The 26,992-nt window shown below is 44.2% G+C and overlaps 3 protein-coding genes across 3 annotated transcripts in view; 1 reads left to right on the top strand and 2 right to left on the bottom strand.

Annotated features, from left to right (window-relative positions):
* Positions 1-24,426, top strand: part of LOC134657533 (dosage compensation regulator) — a 29,698-nt gene extending 5,272 nt beyond the window's left edge. The window contains exons 5-23 of the mRNA XM_063513109.1: positions 1,105-1,278; positions 2,207-2,286; positions 3,302-3,493; positions 5,235-5,452; positions 6,701-6,849; positions 8,113-8,239; positions 9,833-9,982; positions 10,574-10,721; positions 11,494-11,600; positions 12,436-12,669; positions 13,756-13,911; positions 14,870-15,000; positions 15,905-16,074; positions 16,958-17,151; positions 19,199-19,313; positions 20,645-20,796; positions 21,834-22,025; positions 23,226-23,384; positions 24,083-24,426. Of these exons, the coding sequence (XP_063369179.1) occupies positions 1,105-1,278; positions 2,207-2,286; positions 3,302-3,493; positions 5,235-5,452; positions 6,701-6,849; positions 8,113-8,239; positions 9,833-9,982; positions 10,574-10,721; positions 11,494-11,600; positions 12,436-12,669; positions 13,756-13,911; positions 14,870-15,000; positions 15,905-16,074; positions 16,958-17,151; positions 19,199-19,313; positions 20,645-20,796; positions 21,834-22,025; positions 23,226-23,384; positions 24,083-24,400 (3,166 nt within the window). The 3' untranslated portion in view covers positions 24,401-24,426. The remainder of the gene's footprint in view (positions 1-1,104; positions 1,279-2,206; positions 2,287-3,301; positions 3,494-5,234; positions 5,453-6,700; positions 6,850-8,112; positions 8,240-9,832; positions 9,983-10,573; positions 10,722-11,493; positions 11,601-12,435; positions 12,670-13,755; positions 13,912-14,869; positions 15,001-15,904; positions 16,075-16,957; positions 17,152-19,198; positions 19,314-20,644; positions 20,797-21,833; positions 22,026-23,225; positions 23,385-24,082) is intronic.
* Positions 1-26,992, bottom strand: part of LOC134657586 (transmembrane protein 80-like) — a 418,575-nt gene that overhangs the window by 365,151 nt on the left and 26,432 nt on the right. The window lies entirely within an intron of this gene.
* On the bottom strand, positions 24,930-26,448 carry LOC134657424 (dynein light chain roadblock-type 2-like). Its single transcript, XM_063512972.1, has 2 exons — positions 26,293-26,448; positions 24,930-25,205 (listed from the first exon to the last, which is right to left on the bottom strand). The coding sequence occupies exons 1-2, from the start codon at positions 26,372-26,374 to the stop codon at positions 24,994-24,996; spliced, it is 294 nt and encodes a 97-aa protein (XP_063369042.1). The 5' UTR covers positions 26,375-26,448; the 3' UTR covers positions 24,930-24,993.

Raw genomic sequence — 26,992 nt, 5'->3', positions numbered from 1 at the left:
ATGTATATCGTCGCCTCGCACCCATAGTACCTACAAGCTTTGCTTAGTTTGGGGCTAGGTTGATGTGTGTAAGATGTCCCTTAATATTTATTTATTTTTATTTATGCCTCTCAGGAAAATAAGCTTGTCCTTTCCAGCGTCAAAATAACATTTAGAATGTGAAAAAATATATCTCTAAGACCCACTTGCACCATTCCACTAACCCAGGGTTAACCGATTAAACGTGGAGTTACCATGGTTCCCAGTACAATTTTCCACTGGATTAATGGTTTAACCGCTTAACCCCGGGTTAGTGGGATGGTGCAAGTGGGCCTTAATGTCGTTATATGTGGCGTTCCATGTCTTAGGGGCTTTATGCTCTATGTGCTTAAGGACCCTTTGGGTATTGAACGTCACATGGAGTGTCATCGTTTTACCTCTGGACTCTTTATATTCAAATTCGGAAATATTTCTTTTGTAAATTCATGTGCACCTTGATAATAGTGTTTTATTCAACCGTTGCTTAAGAGAGATTAGGAGAGGAGAGGAGGGAGGAGGAGGGTACGGGCGGGAAAAGAATGAATGAAATAAAAAAACATGTCAATCACTCACTCACCTGTCAGAGATGACAATTAAAATTAGGTTGGCAACAATGTATTTCGTACAATATTTTTTAAGTGGGGATTACACGAAGTATGGTAAAAGTGCCAAAAAGATACTGCGTGTATGCACAAATACTTTTTTGGGGAATAAACTAAAGACTTGTCTTGACAACTATAAGATAGGGGTTTAAAGGTGTCTGCACGACCCTTTACATGACAAATAAAAGTACGGGAGTAGAAAAACGATTTAAGTAGTGTCTGAACGCGTTCAGCGTGGGACATAACTACCATGAATCATCATGAATTGTCTAGTCATGAATTTTTATGTTATACCTATACCTAATTTTATTTATTTTTAATATTGTATCAAATGTATACATACCTATGGATCGTTGTTGTCTGGAATAAATGATTTATTATTTATTATTATTATTATAACTAACATATTATACTGCATACAAATACAGTTTTATTTCCCATTGTTTTTTACGCACCCCCCTACAAAAATTTCTATATTTAACAGGAGTTTCTGCTGCGAGATGTCGATCTACGTCCGTCAACTTGGCCGTAACGTGACGGGCCGAGAAACAGCATCCAACAAGCAGACTGCCAGCAAATCGTGCGCTTTGTCTCTGGTGCGACAACTATACCATCTTGGAGTTATTGAAGCTTTCAGCGGGACTCTGAAGAAGGATAGGTATGGATACTACACATATGTGCATGTATAACAGGAATTTTTGGTGCGAGATGTCGATATATATACATCCGTCAACTGACGAGAGATGGCTTCGAACAAGCAGACTGTCAGCAAATCCTGCGCTCTGTCTCTTGTACTTGTCTTGTACGACAACTATACCATCTTGGAGTTATTGAGGCTTTTAGCGGTACTTTAAAGAAGGAAAGTTAGGGCATTAGGGCTACTGTACATTTTAACCTACTCCGTCGCGATATTCGCCAGTAGAAAGACATCTGTAGCACGGTAGAAACCATCGGGATTTCGTACAGAAATAATCAAAAACCTATTTCCACCGACTGGTGGGGCACGGTCGCCATGTGATGTACGGCATTAATCGTGACAACCATTCAGAACTTAACCTTTCTGAATATTTAATTTATTATTTATTCAGAACTATACTCTAGCACAAGGCCACTCTGGCTGGGTCGCCATGTAATGTGGGGCCTATTGAGACAATAATTCGCTTATAAGTATGGCTTTTTTGTCATTATTGTTTCTAAGTGCTGTTTCTAAGTCTAAGCAAAAGTATACTGATTTCATATGTACTTGGGTGATAGTTTCATCAACTTTTTCATGTCACTCGTTGCCATGGTTACTTTCCCTTGGGTCACTCTGTAAAACCTGATTTTTAGGCATTTAAATTCTCCAAACACGATTTTTTGTGAAAGTTATAAACCCTTTCCTTTCCATAGAGGCATAGAGGGTTATCTACCAAGCATGACAGAAGAAGGTGGTGGACAATGTCTTCTAACAAACTATGCTACTATTGTCTCTTGGCTGACGGGACAGAATAACAAGAAATAGTTGATCCACCCACTTACTGATTATTGATAACTAGGGAAATAGATGTTGATATACGATTATTTTTAATATTAAATGTTGTTTGCAGGTCTAACGAGGGCAAAATGAAGCCACACCCAGTGGCAATTAGTCCAGAGCTGGAGCAACAGCTGGAAAGCACTTTACAAGGTATTTATAAATACTAGCGACCCGCCCCGGCTCCGCACGGGTTAACAAATTATACATAAACCTTCCTCTTGAATCACTCTAAAAACCGCATCAAAATCCGTTGCGTAGTTTTAAACATCTAAGCATACATAGGGACAGATAGCGGGAAGCGACTTTGTTTTAATACTATGTAGTGATGATTTAAATTCTGACGCAAACCTGCCTTTTCAGTGAAAGGAGCTATAAGTTTTTTCATGTATGATGCTGGTACGATTTATCTTAATTGAATCTATCAACTATGATAAATGGGACTTGAAAAATATGTTAGGTCGATCGCCTATTGTGACTTCGCACCGGCAATATTCAGTGTGGCTAGTTTATAATCAATTCACATAAAAAAAAAGTTAGTTTTGAAAAGAGTCCGTATAGTTTGTAGCTTTCTAATAGACCCCGAAGGCTAATCCTATTGTCTATTGTTAAGAAAAACCGCTCGTGCCACGTGCCACAACCACCTGCATAAAAAATCGGTACTTCGGTTACTGAGTGCCGGCGAGTCGAACGCTATAGAACCAGTCTAAAATGTGTCATCGAGATGCGTAACAAAGGCGCGTTATCGGAGAGCGCACCCACACTGGTTTTGTGAGCGTTGGACTAGCCCGCGCTCACGTGCCAAATAGAATAATTAGGACCCTTTTTTGCAGGTAAGTAGCACGTGCGTTTTTACTGAACAATAGACAATAGGATTAGCCTTCGGGGTCTATTAGAAAGCTACAAACTATACATTCTCTCTGTTTTGTATATATTTCGCTCAACTTTTTGTTGCTATTTTTAAAACAAGGTGTCTCTTTCAACCCTCATCCAAACTGCGAAATGAACGAATTCTACAGAAAACACCGCCGTCTGACGCACCGGAATGTATAAATCAGCCATTTATTCGCGATAATGGGATAATACCACAAGTTATCAGTATAACCTGTTTCTTTTTTGTTTGTTGTCGAATAGTTGCAACTATAACTTTTTTATTTCTGTTCTCCAGAGCTCGGCATTGAGCCCGTAAACGTAGACACAGCCGCAAAGCCGGCAGACAGCGACGGGCAACCCACCGGCGTGACTATACTACAGATGGACCGCGTTCGAGCCATGCGCGAGGCGCGCCCAACGCAAGCCGGCGTCGTGTCATGGTCACCGCCGCAGGCTAATTGGAACGCTTGGACCGCCTGTAATATTGGTACGTTGTAATATAGACTTTATGTCGTTGTTATAAGGTTACAAATAGATCGCGCTCGAGCCATGCGCGAGCCGGCGTCGTATCATGGTCGCCGCCGCAGGCTAATTGGAACGCTAGGACCGCCTGTAACATCGGTACGTTGTAATATAGACTTTATGTGTATGCTATAAGATTTCAAATAGATCGCGCTCGAGCCATGCGCGAGCCGGCGTCGTATCATGGTCACCGCCGCAGGCTAATTGGAACGCTTGGACTGCCTGTAATATTGGTACGTTGTAATATAGACTCTATGTCTTCGTTATAAGGTTATAAATAGATCGCGTTCGAGCCATGAGCGAGGCGCGCCCAACGCAAGCCGGCGTCGTGTCATGGTCGCCGCCGCAGGCCAACTAGAACGCTTGGACTGCCTGTAACATTGGTATGTTGTAATATAGACTTTATGTCGTTGCTATAAGGTTACAAATAGATCGCGCTCGAGCCATGCGCGAGCCGGCGTCGTATCATGGTCACCGCCGCAGGCTAACTGGAACGCTTGGACCGCCTGTAACATTGGTACGTTGTAATATAGACTTTATGTCTTTGTTATAAGGTTATAAATAGATCGCGCTCGAGCCCTGCACGAGGCGCGCCCAACGCAAGCCGGCGTCGTGTCATGGTCACCGCCGCAGGCTAATTGGAACGCTTGGACCGCCTGTAATATTGGTACGTTGTAATATAGCCTTTATGTCTTCGTTATAAGGTTATAAATAGATCGCGCTCGAGCCATGCGCGAGGCCCAACGCACGCCGGCGTCGTATCATGGTCACCGCCGCAGGCTAATTGGAACGCTTGCACTGCCTGTAATATTGGTACGTTGTAATATAGACTCTATGTCTTCGTTATAAGGTTATAAATAGATCGCGCTCGAGCCCTGCGCGAGGCGCGCCCAACGCAGGCCGGCGTCGTGTCATGGTCGCCGCCGCAGGCCAACTGGAACGCTTGGACCGCCTGTAATATTGGTACGTTGTAATATAGACTTTATGGCGTTGTTATAAGGTTACAAATAGATCGCGCTCGAGCCATGCGCGAGCCGGCGTCGTATCATGGTCGCCGCCGCAGGCTAATTGGAACGCTTGGACCGCCTGTAACATCGGTACGTTGTAATATAGACTTTATGTGTATGCTATAAGATTTCAAATAGATCGCGCTCGAGCCATGCGCGAGCCGGCGTCGTGTCATGGTCGCCGCCGCAGGCTAATTGGAACGCTTGGACCGCCTGTAATATTGGTACGTTGTAATATAGACTTTATGTCGTTGTTATAAGGTTACAAATAGATCGCGTTCGAGCCATGCGCGAGCCGGCGTCGTGTCATGGTCACCGCCGCAGGCCAACTGGAACGCTTGGACTGCTTGTAACATTGGTACGTTGTAATATAGACTTTATGTCTTTGTTATAAGGTTATAAATAGATCGCGCTCGAGCCATGAGCGAGGCGCGCCCAACGCACGCTGGTGTCGTATCATGGTCACCGAATGCTTGGACTGCTTGTAACATTCGTACATTGTAATATAGACTCTATACCTTTCTAATAAACTTACAAATGAATCGCGCTCGAGCCATGTGTTCACATTAGTTCCGATCCGCAAGCCGCTCCGTTGTACGAGCGAGACGTCGATATATACGTGCATAGCGTCTCGTTCACGCAGCGGAGCGACGTGCGGTGTGATAATCGCGTAAATCTAAGTCTAACAATCTATTACAGACGAAGGTCCCCTGGCCACTAACTCTCTCGACAACATCAGTTCCGATCTCGAGCGCAACCATCGTGACCTCTGCCAGAACAGTCAACTATACCAGGAGAGCATGAAAGAGAGGGAGAATCTTCCTGTCTACGCCATGCGATCCACCATTATGGAGGCCATCAATGAGAATCCCGTGATCATCATCAGGGGTAACACCGGCTGCGGGAAGACCACACAAGTAAGGACATTTGGTGTCAGAAAGTTCGAAATTTTCAAAAGTAATCCATGGCTTTGTCCGGGCTTTTTGGCACTGCTCATGGGAGCCTGGAGCACTAAAGCTTTGGATTCCTCCGAAAACGGTGCCGTCATATTACGGCCGCTATATAGCGTTGACTGACGACACTAGAACGTTGTCTATGTAAACAAGATGGCGCGGTTTCCTAGACGGCGTTACGTTACGTTGATTGTCAACGTAACGTAAGATGACGGCCGTCATGACCTTGTCGATAGTTTCGTGAACGTTTTATTAGATAGCGGTGACGCCATTTTGAATAAATGACACGAGATTTGAATAAATGATTCCGTACTACAATTATTTTCCTTGTCTGATGATATTTCATCCTTCAAGTGAATTATAGATGATCAAGCAAATCTTGTCAGTAGGAAAAGGCGCGAAATTCAAATTTTCTATGGGACGTTATCCCATCGCGCCTACATTTTTCAAATTTGCCGCTTTGACCTTGGTGGCTGACGGTGTGTTATGACGCCGTGGTACTTTCCACATGTCGTCACCGTAAAGACGGCCGTCTTTTGCTGCCGCTATATGACGGCCGTCATATGACGGCACCGTTTTCGGAGGAATCCAAAGCTTTATCCCAAGAATTGGCGTGGTCACTAGTTTTTACAAACGCAACAGCCATGTGACAAGATGTGTGACATCTGTCAAGATGCTAAAGGCTTGATGATCATTTGATATTTATTCGTCGCTTTTCGGTGAAGGAAAACGTGAGGAAACCAGACTTAGTTCCAATAAAGCCTAGTTTCGCCGCTGGGTTGAAAGGTTACATGGCTTGAAGAAAAAAAGAATTTGAGTCTGATTCTGAGTCTGATTGAGTAGATAGGTAGTCGAAATTAGGTATACAGGGTGGTCCAAACCTCGACGTCCAAAAATTTTCCCTCTGTATAATGTTAGCCGATTTTTCGTAGTTTTCGAGTTATGAATTTTTGAAGTTTTAACTTTTGTTAAGAAATTCCGGGGTGAACCATTTAATTTATCAAAAAAAAAAGAACTATAGAACTTTTTTGAATGTTTCTTTTTGTAACATAAACCTTTAAAAACTGCGCATTTGTTAAAAAAAATCAGCATCAATCAGGACGTCGAGATTTGGACCATTCTGTATATTAATTTATGAAATAAAATTTAAAAAATCGCGCCTTTATCTACTGATAGTTTGGTTCGCCAAACTAAACACTTGTATTTGTGCAGGTATGTCAGTTCATTCTGGATGACTATATAGCGAGCGGTCAGGGCGCATGGGCCAACGTATGCGTCACCCAGCCACGAAGAATCTCTGCTGTTAGTGTGGCTGAGAGAGTGGCCTCTGAGCGCTGTGAGGAGCTTGGAAACAGTGTTGGGTATGTTGGAATTAGGGATGTTGCGAACATCCGCATCCGCATACGCATAAAATCGATGCGGAGCTTATGCGGATGCGGATGTCGAACAAGTCGGTACAGGAACGTCTTAGCGGCGGCCTAAGTGCTAGGTAATTTCGTCATTACCTATAACGAAATCGTCTAGATCAGCCATTCTCAAAGTGTGTTCCGCGGAACCCTAGGGTTCCGCGACACCCCTGCCCCCTGCACCCCCTTCCGCAAGAATTTAGAATAATAAAATAAGCATAATTATTATGCTTATTAATAAAAAATACACTTCTAAAAACTATTGTTTTATTGTAGGGTTCCATCAAGTATTTCGCTTTCCAAAAGGGTTCCGTCAAAAAAAAAGATTGAGAACCGCTGGTCTAGATCTAGAAAAGTCGCCGAAGTTACTGTTTATTAAATATAACGCACCTATATTCTTGCTCAAATACTAAACGTTTCGTTTTTTTTTAATAAAAAAAATACTAAAAATTTAATATTTGACGTTTTCTAAGTACCTAATCGTGACATCCGCATCCGCATCCGCGGATGTGAGCCTTTAAATATCCGCATCCGCATCCGCGGATGTCAAACAATCTGCATCCGCAACATCCCTGGTTGGAATAGTACATTGTTGTAGAGGCCGGGAAATGAAATTAAAGGGAAATAATAATTAAATCGTTGCCTACTTATATTGAATACACATATTGACAATTAACTGATTCAATTCGACTTTATTCTAAAAAAAAAATTGACTTATATACTTACTTTTATATTATACACATAGATTTAAGATTAGATCCTAAGCATGTAATTTTGTTATGCCCTCCCAGGGTCCATGTGGAACTACCCAAACATTGTAATATCTATAAAAATACCATGGTTGCAATAAATAAATATGAATATGAAATGGCAATTCGTGGACGAGATTCGATTTGAAGCCGAGTCCGACAAAGGAGACGAGTCCACAAATTGTTATACCTGTCGAGGCATATAAGTAGGTACTTACATAGTTTCCTTGGGGATAATGTAGTCTTAAGACTAAACTATCTCCCATTTCTGGGAAGGTCCGTCGTGCTATTCCACCCTGTATATAGTGCTTTTCTCTAAACATGCGAGGAAATAAGGTAAAATAATCAATTATTTAAACATCATTTGAATCGAATCGAACCTTCACGTCAAAAACTTCTAAAACAATTTTAGGATATGACTATGTGTATAACCAATTTTTCTAAATATATTTGTTTGTTTTTTTTGCAGCTATTCCGTGCGATTCGAGTCCATATTGCCAAGGCCGTACGGTTCAATAATGTTCTGCACCGTGGGCGTGCTGTTGAGAAAACTCGAAGGCGGATTGAGAGGAGTCAGCCATGTTCTAGTAGATGAGGTAACTCATTCTAAAAAAATTACGTGATATTCATAGATGGTAGGATCCTATGGATATGTATATGTGTGCGTTCGTGAGAAACAAAACGTACTCAATGCGACACTATGATTGGTCGAATTTATTTGTTGCCCACCATAATCATACTAAATTACGGTGGGGAATAAAAAAAATGTGAGACTGTGACCCCACCCCTCATACCTGATCCAGTTATACTAGATTCATGGTGATATTATTTTTTAAATATGGTACCACTTTATGAACAGGTTATATTTATTTCAAAGTGGACTGTATTATTAAACACATAAGTCAAATATTTGCATTTATAATTTTTGACATACTCATGTCAAATGCAACTCGCGATAAGCTAAGCCAAAAATAAATAAAAGCGGCCAAGTGCGAGTCGGACTCGCCCATGAAGGGTTCCGTATTTAGGCGATTTATGACGTATTAAAAAAAACTACTTACTAGATCTCGTTCAAACCAATTTTCGGTGGAAGTTTACATGGTAATGTAAATCATATATTTTTTTTAGTGTTATCATTCTCTTATTTTAGAAGTTACAGGGGGGGGGGGGACACACATTTTACCACTTTGGAAGTGTCTCTCGCGCAAACTATTCAGTATAGAAAAAAATGATATTAGAAACCTCAATATCATTTTTGAAGACCTATCCATAGACACCCCACACTACGTATGGGTTTGATGAAAAAAATTTTTTTGAGTTTCAGTTGTAAGTATGGGGAACCCCCAAAATTTATTATTTTTTTCTATTTTTGTGTGAAAATCTTAATGCGGTTCACAGAATACATCTACTTACCAAGTTTCAACAGTATAGTTCTTATAGTTTCGGAGAAAAGTGGCTGTGACATACGGACGGACAGACAGACGGACAGACAGACAGACATGACGAATCTATAAGGGTTCCGTTTTTTGCCATTTGGCTACGGAACCCTAAAAAAGGATGTACATTTTTATATGTTAACTAAAGTTGCCGTCATTAGAACTTGCGAACTATGTAAACAAACAATGTAACTTTGTTTTGTCACTGTTTCTCCTTGAATTTTCACACTACCCCATCAAACACAATTCAAACTATACACATATACACTATTGAAACGGTCCGTTCCGTAAAATACATAAATATATAACTGTATCTTAGATATTTAATTAATAGTTTAAAATGGTTTCATAAGTTAGGTTATTAGGACCTGTTGGAATGACGTTTTTGTTTCTTTTAAATTCTACAATTGTCTATGATGGGTAGTGTTGTGACTAATGTTTGTGATATAAACCCGTTACACACTACCCAACTCACGCTCTGTACCTACCGCCGCGATTGTAAAATACATCAATACATCATTCTTAAGTACCTATTTGTCTTCTGATCGTGATTAAACAAATTAAAAATAAGTAACTACTTGTTTTTTTAATTTTGGTATTTTATATGGTATGGTTTGACATTAGTAAAGTAGTAAGTAAGTCTTGCCCATCACTAGTAAATTCATCATTCAGAGACAATTTCAATATGGCGGTTTGTTTACATAGTTCGCAAGTTCTAATGACGGCGAGTTTATGTATAATTTATTAACCTAGGTGCACGAGCGAGACGCAGACACCGACTTCGCCCTGATTCTGTTGCGCGACATGGCGCATACATACCCGGACCTGCGCATCATTCTCATGTCGGCCACTGTTGATACAACACTCTTTACCAAGTACTTCGGCAACTGTCCCGTTATTGAGGTAAAACATATCAACATTATCAACTCTTGACGAATTTAGAATTATCTGAGCCGACCGACCCAGAATCGACGCAATGTCACAGAATAAGTAATAGTACTACCGTACAGAAAAGAGACTTCCTACAAAACCGAAGTTTCACAGCGGCTCAGGGACGAATCATGCTGTCCTTGCCATGCTTTCTAATGTATGGTAATCCCTTTCGGCTATTTAGGGTTGTCAAAATTCAAGTAATTATCTTATCTGTGGTTGTGCACGCAAAGGGACGTTAAGTTTTGCCAACCCTAATAGAACGCCCGAATTTTGAAATGTTTCATCATCTTCCTCGCGTTGTCCCGGCGTTTTGCCACGGCTCATGGGAGCCTAGGATCCGCTTGGCAGCTAATCCCAAGAATTGGCATCGGCAGTAGTTTTTACAAAAGCGAATGCCATCTGACCTTCCAACCCACATGGTAAACTAGGCCTTATTGGGATCAGTCCGGTTTCCTCACGATGTTTTCCTTTACCGATATATTATGAAAGGTATCTAAGACATGCTAGGCTTTTTATTTTCTACAAAAAAATTTTTTTTGACATGTTTGTCTAAATCAACAGGTCCCTGGACGTACGTTCCCCGTCCGCCAGTATTTCCTCGAAGACTGCATCGAGCTGACCAAGTTCGTGCCGCCCGTCGACTCCAGAAAACGGAAGGCGTCAGGGAAAAAGGCTAATAAGGAGGATGGAGACGATGACGAGGATGAAGGTGGGTCTAGTAGATGGAGGTGGGTCTAGTAGAAGATGGAGGTGGGTCTAGTAGAAGAAGGAGGTGGGTCTAGTAGAAGGTAGGTCCAGTAGAAGACTACCGAGCTGAACAAGTTCGTGCCGCCCGTCGACTCCAGAAAACGGAAGGCATCAGGGAAAAAGGCCAACAAGGAGGATGGAGACGATGACGAGGATGAAGGTGGGTCTAGTAGATGGAGGTGGGTCTAGTAGAAGATGGAAGTAGGTCTAGTAGAAGGTAGGTCCAGTAGAAAACTGCATTGAGCTGACCAAGTTCGTGCCGCCCGTCGACTCTAGAAAACGGAAGGCGTCAGGGAAGAAGGCCAACAAGGAGGATGGAGACGATGACGAGGATGAAGGTGGGTCTAGTAGATGGAGGTGGGTCTAGTAGAAGATGGAAGTAGGTCTAGTAGAAGGTAGGTCCAGTAGAAGACTGCATCGAGCTGACCAAGTTCGTGTCGCCCGTCGACTCCAGAAAACGGAAGGCGTCAGGGAAGAAAGCCAATAAAGATGATGATGATGAATGTGGGTTTAGATTAACCTATTAACTGGGGTGGCGCAACTACCCAATTGAACATGGACTGTTGTAATAGAAAATGCAAATCAGCAATGCTACTCACGGCGCAACGTGATGCTAGTAAAATTGCATAGGTAAATAACACCGCGCTTCGTAACCATTTCATAATTTGGCGTATTTTTGGTCTGTGCTGAACAAACCATGCAAAATGTTAACAACTTTTTTTCTATATCAATAGGTGTTGGTGTGGACGAGCAGGAGGAAGATTTGAACAAGATCGCTCAACTGGGCAGCGATTACTCACCTCAGACTGCGCAGTCCATGGCCAAGCTCTCCGAAAAAGATGTAAGTAGTGTCCCGAAGAATTGGTCAACATTACGTACTATCCACCAGGCTTGGCTCACTCCGCGATTTCGTCGCGTCGCTACAAGTACATGCGGCCCACACCAATTTTGGTGCCTAGCTATAGTAGTTGACGCGCACCGCTACGGAACGGACGCCTGCTCGCGCTTGCGCCACCTAGCGGGCATATCTGTCGTAATGTGTCGCGTTTTGTTAGAGAGTGAATCTTCTGTACCAAGTATTATTTATTTTGTGCTATCACAGAATAAGTAATAGTACTACCGCACAGAAAGGACACTTCCTCCAAAACCGAAGTTTGACAGCGATTCAGGGACGAATCATGATGAGTTCTAACTTATGGCACTAACCCTTTCGGCTATTTAGGGTTGTCAAATTTTAAGTCATTATCTTTATCTGTGGTCGTGCACGCAAAGGGACGTCAAGTTGTGAACGCACTCGCACTTGTCCTGTTTTAATTATTATTTTTCAACTGTTTGCACGGGCCCCTGCAAACTTGACCACATATAAAACAAATTGGTACCCCTAAACCCTAAAAACGACTACTACGACCCGAAGTGGACTTGGCCCGACACCAAAGACCGCCACGCTACTCTGTCCAAAGCCGTTTCTGTCCAGTCGACGGCGCCGAGTTCGCTGAGGTCTTTCTGCACTTTGTCTCTCCAGTGATACCATACCACATGACTGTATATAGATGAATTCCCCAAAATTTTCTTTCTCCGGTATTTTTAGTTCCATTCGCGTTTTTCCCCATTTTCTTTTTCTTTACGTTATTTCTACCAACAAAATTTCGTCACACATTTTCATTTTCTTTTTCCAGTTAAGCTTCGAGCTGATCGAAGCCCTCCTCGTGTACATCGGCTCGCTGAACAGCGATGGCGCCGTCCTGGTGTTCCTGCCCGGCTGGAACCTGATCTTCGCGCTGATGAAGCACCTCATGCAGCACAGACTCTTCGGGGATCAGTCGAGATACGTGATCCTGCCGCTGCACAGCCAGATCCCGCGCGAGGATCAGAAGAAGGTGTTTGTTACGCCGCCGCCTGGGATCATCAAGGTCAGGGGCAGTTATACATGTGTCGCTTACGAACTAATTAGCACAGGCTGTTCGGGGATCAGCCGAGATACGTGATCCTGCCGCTGCACAGCCAGATCCCGAGGATCAGAAGGTGTTTGTTACGCCGCCGCCTGGGATCATCAAGGCGAGAGGCAGTTCCACTACATGTGACGCTCACGAACATTAGCACAAGCTGTTCGGGGATCAGTCGAGATACGTGATCCTGCCGCTGCACAGCCAGATCCCGAGGATCAGAAGGTGTTTGTTACGCCGCCGCCTGGGATCATCAAGGCGAGAGGCAGTTCCACTACATGTGACGCTCACGAACATTAGCACAAGCTGTTCGGGGATCAGCCGAGATACGTGATCCTGCCGCTGCACAGCCAGATCCCGAGGATCAGAAGGTGTTTGTTACGCCGCCGCCTGGGATCATCAAGGCGAGAGGCAGTTCCACTACATGTGACGCTCACGAACATTAGCACAAGCTGTTCGGGGATCAGTCGAGATACGTGATCCTGCCGCTGCACAGCCAGATCCCGAGGATCAGAAGAAGGTGTTTGTTACGCCGCCGCCTGGGATCATCAAGGTGAGGGGCAGTTCCACTACATGTGACGCTCACGAACATTAGCACAAGCCGTTCGGGGATTAGTCGAGATACGTGATCCTGCCGCTGCACAGCCAGATCCCGCGCGAGGATCAGAAGAAGGTGTTTGTTACGCCGCCGCCTGGGATCATCAAGGTGAGGATATAATAGTTTACACAATAAACAACATTGTGATCTAAAAACCGCTACGGGGCTGTTCATAAATTACGTCATCGGTTTTTGATTCCCCCCCCTTAAAATCATCCAAAAATCATGTTTGTATGACCTCGTCCGTTCCTCCTACGTCATTCTACCATCATCCGATGTCCAGACCCCCCCCCCCCAGATTTGAAATGACGTCATTTATGAATAGCCCCTACGATTTTTCAAATGGTCTGCTGGCTGAACCTACTGCACCATAATATATAGCGATGTACAGCATCATCATCATGCCTTAAGTCTGTGCTTGTAACTGATTTTTATCTTTTTTTTTTCACCTGCAGGTCATCCTTTCAACGAACATCGCGGAAACTTCGATCACCATCAATGACGTAGTCTACGTCATAGACTCGTGCAAAGCCAAGATGAAACTGTTTACGTCACACAACAACATGACGTCATACGCCACCGTGTGGGCCAGCCGGACTAATTTAGAACAGGTAATTTAGACCTTATGGACGCGTGGTACAGAAGTTGCTAAGCGGACCAGGTGTTCAAAATGATCTTGACGCGGTGTTATTGTTAAGAGAATAAGAGCGTGTCAAGGTCATTCTGAACACCTCGCCCGCTTAGCAACTTCTGCTGCTGACTGTACATTAAGAAAAAGGAAAAAATTATCCATCCAATAAGATATTTAACATCAAGATATTCTTAAATAACTGTATTCGTGTACTTACTGAAGATACCAGTGCTATTTTAACACTGGATTTCTGTTCCCTGGACCAGCGGCTAGAGCTTTTATAAAGGAACATGGTTTATGTTGCTTACTTTTATTAAATAAACATGTCTTACTTATTATTTCAACATTTAGGTAATAATAAATAATAATAAAAGACGTTTATTCAAAGAGTTTGAACATAGGTACATAATAAAAGTACACAATAATGCTTACAAACTAATTGAAAGGGAAGGTGGCTCAGCTAATGTCTGTGCCAAAAGACTACGGGGCACAGCGGCCCTAAAGACTTCCAGCAACGGACGCTGTTATTCTGCCACCGCCGTATTTATATCTAAGGACAGTAGAAACATTTACACTATTACACATAGGACAGGATAGCAAAACCGACAATGCGCAGTGGATAAAAAAGTGCTAACTTAATCAAAATTAAATATCTATAGAGGTCACTCAACCAAAAGTGTACGTTAATTCCTTTTGGAGGTCCAGTAAATAAGCCTTGCAACGTAGTTTGAAAACCGCCAGGGACTTACTGTTAGCTACTGGTGGCGGCAAATTGTTCCAGCATTTAGACGCAGCATAGCGAAAACTGCCTCCAAATGACTGAAGCCAGTGTAGGTGTGTAAACTGTATCACAAAGAGTGTTCCTACGGGGTGTCTCAAAGCCTCTCTTAGACAAGTTGGACAACCTTATGGTTTTATAATATATCTGTTTGTGATAGCGCAAGGGTCGCGCTGGGCGCGTGCGCGCTGGCGTGTGTTTCACGCTGTGCTGCAAGGCTCGCTACGAGCGCCTCGAGGAACACCTGGCAGCTGAGATGTTCCGCACTCCACTGCACGAGCTCGCTCTCAGGTATATTATACGTATTGTTAGGGTTCCGTACCTCATAAGGAAATAACGGAACCCTTATAGGATCACTCGTGCGTCTGTCTGTCCGAAACATTTTATAAGATAGCTACCGCGAAATATACAACACGTTCGATATCTTCTTCTCTTTTGATATATTGGTAGTTTTCTATTATTTTGGCACTGTATACCAGGGATGTTGCGGATGCGGATTTTTTGACATCCGCGGATGCGGATGCGGATTTTTAAAGGCTCACATCCGCGGATGCGGATGCGGATGTCAAGATAGTACCATAAAAAACGTCAAATATTACATTTTAGTAATATTTATTTCAAAAAACCGGCCAAGTGCGAGCCGGACTCGCGTTCCAAGGGTTCCGTACATTAAGTACCACTCACGCTTGACTGCTCATTTCTAATAGGTTTTTTGGTTAATTACTAAATTACCTAGCAGTCTAGCACTTACGCCGATGCTAAGACGTTCCTGTACCGACCTGTTCCACATCCGCATCCGCATTAAATCCGCATCGATTTTATGCGGATGCGGATGCGGATGTTGAAAATAATGCGGAAGTTCCGCGGTTGCGGATGCGGATGCGGATATTCGCAACATCCCTGTTGTATACTACAGTTTACGTTTTATTTTAAATTTTAAGTACTAAATATATGCAATAAAGAAATTATGTACCGCTTTGTAATTGATGGGCATTCTTGAAATTTCTCAGTAACTTACCTACAGCAAGTAGAAAAGTTTGTATATCTTTTAAATATTAATCTATGACTTATCGATAACAGATTTATCGATGTTTCATTTTCTTAAACACTAGTTTTTGCCACAAAAACTTTTATGTCTGGCTATCACTGGGACATGTACGTTAATAAAGTCAAAGTGCGTTACGTTATTTTGCAGCATCAAGCTCCTCCGCCTCGGCAGCATAGGCCACTTCCTCTCCAAGGCTCCAGAGCCCCCGCCGCTAGATGCCGTTATCGAGGCCGAGGCCATGCTCCGCGAGTTGGGCTGCCTTGATGCCAACGACGCGTTGACTCCTTGCGGCACTATACTGGCTAAGTTGCCTATTGGTAAGTGTAGTATAGCTTTTTCTAGTAATCTTTAACAAGGCCTTGGAGCCCCCGCCGCTAGATGCCGTGATCGAGGCCGAGGCCATGCTCCGCGAGTTGGGATGCCTAGATGCCAACGACGCGTTGACTCCATGCGGCACTATACTGGCTAAGCTGCCTATTGGTAAGTGTAGTATGGCTTCTTCTAGTAATCTTTAACAATACTTCGCCAAGATGCCAGAGCTCCGCCGCTAGATGCCGTGATCGAGGCCGAGGCCATGCTCCGCGAGCTGGGCTGCCTTGATGCCAACGACGCGCTGACTCCGTGCGGGACTATTCTGGTTAAACTGCCTATTGGTAAATATACTATTCGTACGACATGACGTACGCCTTTGTGTTAAGTGTCGTATTGTATGGAATTTTGAGTTTCCAAAACGTCCCGCTTCGCGCGCTGTTCTAAATCCGAACTCGTACTCGAACGCTTGTCACACTGTCGAATAAAATTTACAGCACTAGGGGTTCTGTACTTTTACACGTTCTAGTTTTGACTTTTCCAAGTCCAAAATGAAAGTATCCCAACTCCAAAATGACAGTTTTTCTTATTTATTGTGTAATTTTCCTGAAAATTTCGAGAATGATTCCAAGTTTTTAGTAACCCTCCACAACTTGCACATCTGTACTTATTGCCACATCGACATATTGTCAAACTAGCGACCCGCTCCGACTTCGCACGGGTTAACAAATTATACATAAACCTTCCTCTTGAATCACTCTATCTATTAAAAAAAATCCGCATTAAAATCCGTTGCATAGTTTTAAAGATCTAAGCATACATACAGACAGGGAAGCGACTTTGTTTTATACTATGTAGTGATGACATCGTTAATTTCTGTCTTTCCTACAGAGCCCCGGCTCGGCAAGATGATGGTGCTGGGCTTCGTGCTGGGCGTGGGCGACGCGCTGACCACGATGGCGGCCAACTCCACCACGTTCCCGGAGGTGTTCACTGTCGAGGGCCGCCGCCGCCTCATGCCGCACCAGCGCGCGCTGGCCGGCGACCGCGCCTCCGACCACGTGGCCATGCTCAACGCCTTCCAGGTGGGTACTACGGGACGTGTGGCCCACAGGTGACCACGTGGCCATGCTCGACCCTTCCAGGTGGGTACTACGGGACGTGTGGCCCACAGGTGACCACGTGGCCATGCTCGACCCTTCCAGGTGGGTACTACGGGACGTGTGGCCCACAGGTGACCACGTGGCCATGCTCAACGCCTTCCAGGTGGGTACTAGGGGAGTTGTGGCCCACAGGTGACCACGTGGCTGCTCGACCCTTCCAGGTGGGTACTAGGGGAGTTGTGGCGCACAGGTGACCACGTGGCCATGCTCAGCGCCTTCCAGGTGGGTACTAGGGGAGTTGTGGCCCACAGGTGACCACGTGGCGATGCTCAGCGCCTTCCAGGTGGGTGCTAGGGGAGTTGTGGCCCACAGGTGACCACGTGGCCATGCTCGACCCTTCCAGGTGGGTGCTAGGGGAGTTGTGGCCCACAGGTGACCACGTGGCCATGCTCGACGCCTTCCAGGGGGGTACTAGGGGAGTTGTGGCCCACAGGTGACCACGTGGCCATGCTCGACGCCTTCCAGGTGGGTACTACGGGACGTGTGGCCCACAGGTGACCACGTGGCCATGCTCAACGCCTTCCAGGTGGGTACTACGGGACGTGTGGCCCACAGGTGATCACGTGGCCATGTAGATGTAGATGTAGTGTAGGGACGCCCGGCCGGATGCAGGCGGGCTGTCGATCGCGTGTCGCGTTCATTCAGCCCTGTTCCCTGGAGTTGGAGCTGCAGATTACTGTCCCGGCGTCATTCCCACACTATTCTCCTCGAATCTTCTTGTTTTCCTGCAGAACAGAAGGACATCTTTGAGTTCGACGTCCTTTAGTTCGTGTTCTTTCAGTGTGTCTCTACCGAATGTATTATATCGCGGTGCCGCGTACATAGTACATTCTGCTAGTAGATGTAAGCTAGTCTCCTCCTTACCACAGTGTGGGCAGGAGGCGTCTCTACTAATTTCCATTATCTTAAGGTGTCTGTTGAGAGTATTGTGACCTGTAATGATACCTGTCAGTAGTCACAGACTGCTCTTATCACGTGGCCATGCTCAACGCCTTCCAGGTGGGTACTAGGGGAGTTGTGGCCCACAGGTGACCACGTGGCCATGCTCGACGCCTTCCAGGGGGGTACTAGGGGAGTTGTGGCCCACAGGTGACCACGTGGCCATGCTCAACGCCTTCCAGGTGGGTACTACACGACGTGTGGCCCACAGGTGACCACGTGGCCATGCTCAATGCGTTCCAGGTGGGTGCTACACGACGTGTGGCCCACAGGTGATCACGTGGCCATGCTCGACGCCTTCCAGGGGGGTACTAGGGGAGTTGTGGCCCACAGGTGACCACGTGGCCATGCTCGACCCTTCCAGGTGGGTACTACGGGACGTGTGGCCCACAGGTGACCACGTGGCCATGCTCAATGCGTTCCAGGTAGGTGCTACACGACGTGTGGCCCACAGGTGATCACGTGGCCATGCTCAACGCCTTCCAGGTGGGTACTACACGACGTGTGGCCCACAGGTGATCAGGTGGCCATGCTCAACGCCTTCTAGGTGGGTACTAGGGGAGTTGTGGCCCACAGGTGACCACGTGGCCATGTTCAACGCCTTCCAGGTGGGTACTACACGACGTGTGGCCCACAGGTGACCACAGCTGTCGCGGTCGAAGTCAGTAGTACCCGTGGGTCACCTAACGCGTTCCTCCTCGCTTCACTCGTCGTCGACCATTTGTCTCTGTCATATGACTATCGTTATTTTATTCATAAATTAGTGGCTTGAATAATTCCATAAATAAAATGTATTACGAATGTTATAAGTAATCTACGTAACAATAATTTTACAAAGTAAAACGTTATCATATTCATCATTCATTCATTCATTCATATGAAAATTAGGCGAAGGTTGATTGTCAAAATAAAACATCGGCCAAGTGAAATTCGGACAAAAAAAGTGTGGGTTTGGCAAAACACGGAACTGACCGACTAAGTAGCTCTTTTTTTTCTCTTAATACTTGAGTGGCTTTAATATCTGTTTCAGATGTGGGAGCGAGAGCGCGCTAAGGGCGAGGAGGCGGAGATGGCGTGGTGCGAGTGGAAGGGGCTGCAGCAGACCACGCTCCGGGTCACCTCCGAGGCCAAATACCAGCTCATAAGTACGTAACACCACAGAAAAAATAATAGTACTAAGTACAGAAGACTCACTCTCTAACAAAACGCGTCTGTTACGATTAGGGCATGCAGTACCGGTCCCGGTACCAAGAATTTCATTTCCCGGTTCTGGGTATAGCCGGAACCGGGATTTCCCGGTTCTCTAGGCATCTTATGATTATTTTTAAGAAATTGTTTGTGTTAGCGTTAATGACTTATTTTCATATAAATAATTGCATAAATATTCATAAATGACTTATTTTATTTAAAAAAAAAAACACTTTATTAGCGTTCGAACCTATTTTACGAAATTAACCGGCACACTTTGCCTCCGTCTGGGCTTTAAGGTGTACGAGCCACACGGCCGTAGTTGATGCACTCAGCACTATGACGGCACAGATACGATAGAAGAAGATATAATAGAAGGGTCAGAAGGTAAAAATTCAACCCAAGAACGGAATATTTTCATATAAAACCAACTTACTAGAAGAATATTCGAATATAATATCCTAAAACTAAACTACTAAAAGATAACTACTATTGAAATGGGAATAAATACGCAAACTGATGATAACCGGGAAGTACCGGTACCGGGTCTTCAGTAACGGTTCTTTCAGCACTATAAAATTCCCGGGAATTTGAGAACCGGGAATTCCCGGGAGCATGCCCTAGTTACGATCAGCACAGATATGGCCGCTAGGTGGCGACAGCGCCGCGCGCGGCTTATGGCTTTCCCCAAAATTGGGGCCGAACGGATGTACTTTTAGCTACCTGTAGCAAAGCGACGAAATCGCGGAGTGAGCCACGCCTGGCTATGATAAGTTATTTATTCATTAATAAACTAGCGACCCGCCCGGCTTCGCACGGGTTAACAAATTAAACACAAATCTTCCTCAAGAATCTATCGATAGGTGAAAACAGCATGAAAATCCGTTTAGTATTTTTTGAGTTTATCGCGAACATACAAACACAAAAACAGACAGACGCGGCGGGGGACTTTGTTTTATAGGGTGTAGTGATTTAACTTGTATGTTTTGTGCATTTGTGCAGTTGTATCACTTGTGTCTGAAATAAACGTATTGAATTGAATATAACATAAAACACTAGTTTGATTTCGGCGACACAATGGCGTGGCTCTGTTGCTTCGCTCCCAGGGGTTGTCTTTAACCCAGGGGAGGGTTCAAACTACGACCTCGACCCCTTATTATTTTGAAAAGGAAGCGGTTGGACCAAAGGCAATACAATACGGCCCGTTAAAGCGAGCAGAAGAGCCGAAGGCCTTGGCCCTCAAGTTTGGAGTCCCCTGCTCTTAGTGTAACCCAAACGTCTGTTCCAGATATCCTGACCACCTCAATAGGGTTCCCGGAGGAGTGCTGCGTGCCCCAACGCTGGAACCCGACCGTACCTGACCCGATGTTGGACAACGTAATCGCGCTCATGGCCATGGGCCTTTACCCCAACGTCTGTCTGTATCAGGGGAAACGGAAGGTCAGTCCCGTTGGCTACTCTAGGTCAAACTTGGCAGTAACATACTGGAACCCGACCGTACCAGACCCGATGTTGGACAACGTAATCGCGCTCATGGCCATGGGCCTTTACCCCAACGTCTGTCTGTATCAGGGGAAACGGAAGGTCAGTCCCGTTGTCTACTCTAGGTCAAACTTGGCAATAACATACTGGAACCCCACCGTGCCCGACCCGATGTCCCCACAAACATCTTTTGATAAAGTGAATATTTTCGGAAATAATCCGAAAATATTCACTTTATCAAAAAATGCTTGTTGAAGACCCCTATTCGTTTTGAAAGACCTATCCAACGAAACCCCACACTGTAGGGTTGAAGCGAAAAAAAATTACACCCCCACTTTACGTGTAGGGGAGGTAACCAAAAATAAAATTCTACATTTTGTTGTACGAATTTGTCAGATTTATTGATATACATATCCATGCCAAATTGCAGCTTTCTAGCACTAACGATCACGGAGCAAAGCCTCGGACACGGACAGACAGACAGAGAGACGGACATGGCGAAACTATAATGGTTCCTAGTGTTGACTACGGAACCCTAAAATGCAATAAATGAAAAATCTTAGAGCCGGAGAAATGTTGTTCACATTGATATCTTTCAACTTGACAATAGGGAGTATTACTGCAATGTTTTGCCGCCAGAGTGCACTACTAGTGACTTAAGTATACCATAGAGTAACTTATACATACTGTACCTTAAACTGTTTTTTGACAAGTTTTCACAGACAATCAAATATGACATTGATGATAAATCAAGGCGGTTTGTTTACAAAAGGCCTACCGGGAAACGCGAAATCGAAACTCCGCTCTGCCTCTTTATCGCTCGAATATGCAAGAGTGATAGAGAGGTTAGATAACAAAATGTCGACTCTCGTTTGCGGTAGACCCTTGGATTGTTTACTTCTTTTGGGAGTGGCGCCCCCTACGCAGACATTCGCGTAATATTCCCTATTCCTCTAATACGTTTATTTTTAACGTAATCTTTCCTTTCCGACCAGGTGTTAACGACGGAAGGCAAGCCGGCCCTTATCCACAAGACGTCCGTGAACTGCAGCAACTTCGAGCAGAAGTTCCCGTCGCCACTCTTCGTGTTCGGCGAGAAGGTGCGCACTCGCGCCATCAGTTGCAAGCAAACCACCATGGTGGCGCCACTGCATCTGCTCATGTTCGCCTGCAGGAAGGTTGAGTGGGTAAGTGGACACAAAATAATATTTGTGAACTTTTCTAGGTTGTAAAGGCAGATACGAATTTAGCGACTAGACTAGTATTGTACACTTAAGCACATTCACTGCCAGGAACCCACCTGAACTTTGCTCAGATGCCGGACAACCCGCTTTTATACGAGCTATAGACGACCGGTTTCTGGGGTAGTGCGCCGTTTTTTGTCTGGTAGTGAATGTATTTCCTGATGTTCGCACTCAGTGAAAAAGTTCGCGCTGGCGCCGTCAGTTACATATACATAGACCTAGCTAAAGAATAGCTATTTCCAGAAAATCCTTGATTGTTTCCAAAGTCTCCTTGGTTGTATCCAAAACCCCCTCTTAGTGTTAGCCTACCGCCACGAAACCCTCTCCTAAATCCCCACCAAACCTTTCTATTCCCAAAACCTCCTTTATTTCCAAATCCTCCTTGGTTGTATCCAAAACCTCCTCTTAGTGTTACGGCTGATTTAGACGGCGCGCGAACTCGCATGCTATTTTAGATACATTGCGGACTGTTGGTTACGTCCAATTCAAGCGACCGATCAAAACCCGGAATGTAATGAAACTCGCATGCGAGTTCTCGCATCATCTAAATGAGCCCTAAAGCTTTGGATTCCTCCGAAAACGGTGCCGTCATATAGCGGCAGCAAAAGACGGCCGTCTTTACGGTGGCGACATGTGGAAAGTACCACGGCGTCATAACACACCGTCAGCCACCAAGGTCAAAGCGGCAAATTTGAAAAATGTAGGCGCGATAGGATAACGTCCCATAGAAAATTTGAATTTCGCGCCTTTTCCTACTGATAAGATTTGCTTGATCATCTATAATTTACTTGGAGGATGAAATATCATCAGAAGAGGAAAATAATCGTAGTACCGAATCATTTATTCAAATCTCGTGTCATTTATTCAAAATGGCGTCACCGCTATCTAATAAAACGTTCACGAAACTATCGACAAGGTCATGACGGCCGTCATCTTACGTTACATTGACAATCAACGTAACGTAACGCCGTCTAGGAAACCGCGCCATCTTGTTTACATAGACAACGTTCTAGTGACGTCAGTCAACGCTATATAGCGGCCGTAATATGACGGCACCGTTTTCGGAGGAATCCAAAGCTTTAGCCTACCTGCGAGGACCTAAGTTTAATTAATAAATTTTTTAAATAAATAATTGTATACCAGATCGAGGAAATGGTGCGCTTGGACAACTGGCTGAACTTCGACATGTCACCGCGCGTGGCCGCCATGGTGACGGCGCTGCGGCCCGCCATAGAGAAACTAGTAGAGCGCGCGGCCGCTGAACCTGATGCCGCGCTGCAGTTCTCTCCCTCTGAGCAAAAGGTAAGGGAAAAGGGGAAGAGGATATACATCCGTCCCGTACTGCCCGCCCGCCTTAGATTTTATTGGAAAATTTTGACATTGTTGAATTTAATAGCGCGCGCGCGCGGAAGTGCTGGTGGCCTAGCGGTAAGAGCGTGCGACTTGCAATCCGGAGGTCGCGGGTTCGAACCCCGGCTCGTACCAATGAGTTTTTCGGAACTTATGTACTAAATATCATTTGATATTTACCAGTCGCTTTTCGGTGAAGGAAAACATCGTGAGGAAACCGGACTAATCCCTAAACGGGCCTAGTTTACCCTCTGGGTTGGAAGGTCAGATGGCAGTCGCTTTCGTAAAAACTAGTGCCCACGCCAATTACTGGGATTAGTTGCCAAGCGGACCCCAGGCTCCCATGAGCCGTGGCAAAATGCCGGGACAACGCGAGGAAGATGATGATGTTGAATTTAATAAGCCAAGCCAGTCCAGTCCGTAAGTGACTCGAATGGCATTCCAATTTTTTTTTTTTAATATATTTACTCAATAAAAAATACACAGCCATACATTATACATATTCTTTCGCCAAACTGCATGACAGTTTGTTGGCGAACGGTAGCACTCCACAGCAATTCATAAACTACCCTAATTAATTATTAACTAACCTAATAACCAACTTATAATGGTTTCATCTTAGAACAATATCGTGACATTTCCTTTTACAGCTCGTCAACTGCGTAAAGGCCTTATGCGTGGTCGACGCCGGAGACCACAACATCCAACGCGAGCAAGGCACCCCCGTATTCAGACCCGATGGGGCGAAACGGGGCAACCGCGGCTGGGGCACCAGCGGACCGCGAGCCGGCTTCACCGGAGGCGGCATTGGGGGCAGGGGCGGCTTCGGGAACAACCAAGGAGGATTTGGAAACAATCAAGGAGGATTTGGAAACAATCAAGGAGGATTTGGAAATAGGGGGTTTGGCGGCGGTTTCAGGGGGAGAGGTGGGTTCCGTGGCGGTTTTAGAGGCAGGGGCCAATGGTAAAGTGATTAGACCATTCCTTATTAATTTAGTGTGACGTTTTATGTATTATTAAGATTACCTAGTGAAATAAATATATTGACTTCGAAACTTATTTTTGTATTAATCAAACGGTTATGGGACAGGAAACATTTATTGAAACAATAATTACACTGTAAAATTTGTGCCGCTCATCATTCTAACCGCTAATTACAGTTAAGGTGTATTCGGGTAATTCCGGACATCGGGTAATCCCGAAAATCATTGTAAAATCACTCGTATTCCGTTGTAGTAAGAGTCAGCTTTCGGAATTATCCGCCACTATTCGTCATTCGGAAATACCGAATACACCCTATGCTTTCCGAAACAATTAAAAAATTAACTGACACCATGATCTACCGCGGTGATCAGAGATTTAATAAATAAAAGAACCATTATTGACGCAATTAGCTGAAGCGCGGAAGATCGCGGGGTTAGTAAAATATGCTAATCATGTCATGATTACAGAAATTATATTATAAACAATTAAGACTAAATAGCTATACTAAAACACTTTACGTTAAAATCTAATCGAGAATCGAAATAAAAAACAACTGGCTGAAAAGCCAAAGCCTTCGTCAGTCAACAGGATTTTGAACGACGATTAAAATAAAGTCTTTATCTGGCGCCACCATGATCTCGCTCCTTTTGCTCCGAATCCTGAGGAACGTCAACTCGTTGGTGGGGTCCAGGTCTCTTACAACCGATTTAGCTTTGTCTACGAGGGAGCCCATGAGTCCGGCGTATTGTACTGACACATGGTTTTCTAGTGTCGTCTTGATCGGGATACCTAGAATTACAGTTGGTAAGTAGGACTAGGTTCTAGGAATTTGATTTATAACTAGTATTAGTTCGCCCCGAACTGAGAACTCGCGGTTCGCCAAAATGTTACATCATTATTTTAAAATTGTAAATTTTTATTTTAAAATTGTAAATTTAAAAAATATATTATAAATGTGTAAGCCGAGCACTTTCATTTGATACCAAACTCGACCATACCTTCTTGCAAAAAAGATTACCAGAATAGAAAGACCCCTGACAAATAGCTTTTTAGCCTTCTAAGCTCTTCTAGCTCAATAACCCCTTGATCGAGGCTGCTCATAATTTAATGACTGAAATATAATGCCCTCATCTACACATTTACCCAATTTCATTGAGATTAGAACAAATTTACTTAAGTTATTGTGTATCAAACTATCCTTTGATAGTTCAGCTTAAAAACATCGAAATGCCGGGACGTGCCCCTAGCCAGCCGTGTGCTCCAAGTTGAATGTAAGAACTTCACTTCGCTTCGCTCGCTCGTTCGATTAGGGATCCCAGGTTCCCATTGACGTATAATATCTAGGACGGGCTTTACGGGCACTAAAAATGATACTAAATAGTTCAGCGGTGTTACTCTCGAATTCCAGCCAATCGAGCAGTCTAACGCAACTAGTTGCGACCAATAGCGCGCGTAATGCGAACTCATCAACCAATCGCGCGCGTGATGCGATCTCATCAACCAATCGCGTTGTAGCGGTTTCACACCGCTGTACTGGCCCCTGTCATGCCTCATTATTATTGCCCGTAAAGCCAGTCCCTAGATATCTATGTCAATGCAGCCCTAGGGCTACTAGTAGCACGGTCGCATTTTTATCGTTTATGACCATGCCTGTCACGTTCTAACAAGTATGTAAGTGCGAAAGTGACGGGCATAGTGATAGTCGATAAAAATGGAACCGTGCTGCACGGCCTTCCCATAAGCCGAGACAACATTAGGAAGAAGCGGTTGTTCTCTTGAAAAACACTGTACTACAGCTAGTAAACAATTAAAATAAGGACATGTTAGACTGTTTCGTGAAGTAGGTTCTTTTATTGTTATATTTTTATTTTTATACCTTCGCCGTTGACAACAATTACGCCAGCCACACCTTTATGCGTGCTAAGTTTGCGAATCGTTTCTTCAGCCTCGTTTGCCATGGTGAAATGCTTTTGAAAGTCAGACTTTTAAAATGTTTGTTGTGAATTAAGCTCAGAATTAAGTCAGTTTGACAATTCATACGATTGTTTTGATAGGTAATATAAATGGCCATTTGCAATTAAGAACCATTGTAAAGAGTATGCATTAAATACAATATTTCATTTCACACGGCGCATAGGTATAGCACGCGCATACTTTCTCATATATATATTATACTACTCTTTGAGCACGCGTATGTTTGCATGAGTTATTTGTTCGGATTATCTGTACCTATAGTTTGTCAAAGGACTGTCCCATTTCAAACATAGACAGAAAGAATCATACTAGCTTTGTCTTACACTAGTACTAGCACCCAAAAGAAAAGGATAAGTATAGTTTTTTGTGTTCTTATTTACTGCCAATTTGGTTTGACCAGCTATATGCGCTATGTAAACAATGGTTTGAAGAAGCATACTCATCTCATAATTATGAGAAAACCTTCAGAATCATGGCAAATAAGTACACAGGGGAACGGGTATCAGAATAATGAAAATAATATTATGATAGATTCTTTTATTACTTATTTATCTACTTGTAGGCAACTACTAAACAAATAATTGGACACATCAAAGGAAGTA

The sequence above is a fragment of the Cydia amplana genome, chromosome 20, assembly GCF_948474715.1.
Source record: "Cydia amplana chromosome 20, ilCydAmpl1.1, whole genome shotgun sequence".
Taxonomy (NCBI): Eukaryota; Metazoa; Arthropoda; class Insecta; order Lepidoptera; family Tortricidae; genus Cydia; species Cydia amplana.
Note: the sequence above shows the minus strand (reverse complement) of the source record. Positions and strands in the feature narration are given on the sequence as shown.

Excerpts from the sequence above, each read along its gene's own strand:
- LOC134657424 (XM_063512972.1), bottom strand. The coding sequence starts at position 26,374 with ATGGCAAACGAGGCTGAAGAAACGATTCGCAAACTTAGCACGCATAAA. Across the intron at positions 25,206-26,292 it reads AATTGTTGTCAACGGCGAAG|GTATCCCGATCAAGACGACA; the intron begins GTATAAAAATAA and ends CTGTAATTCTAG.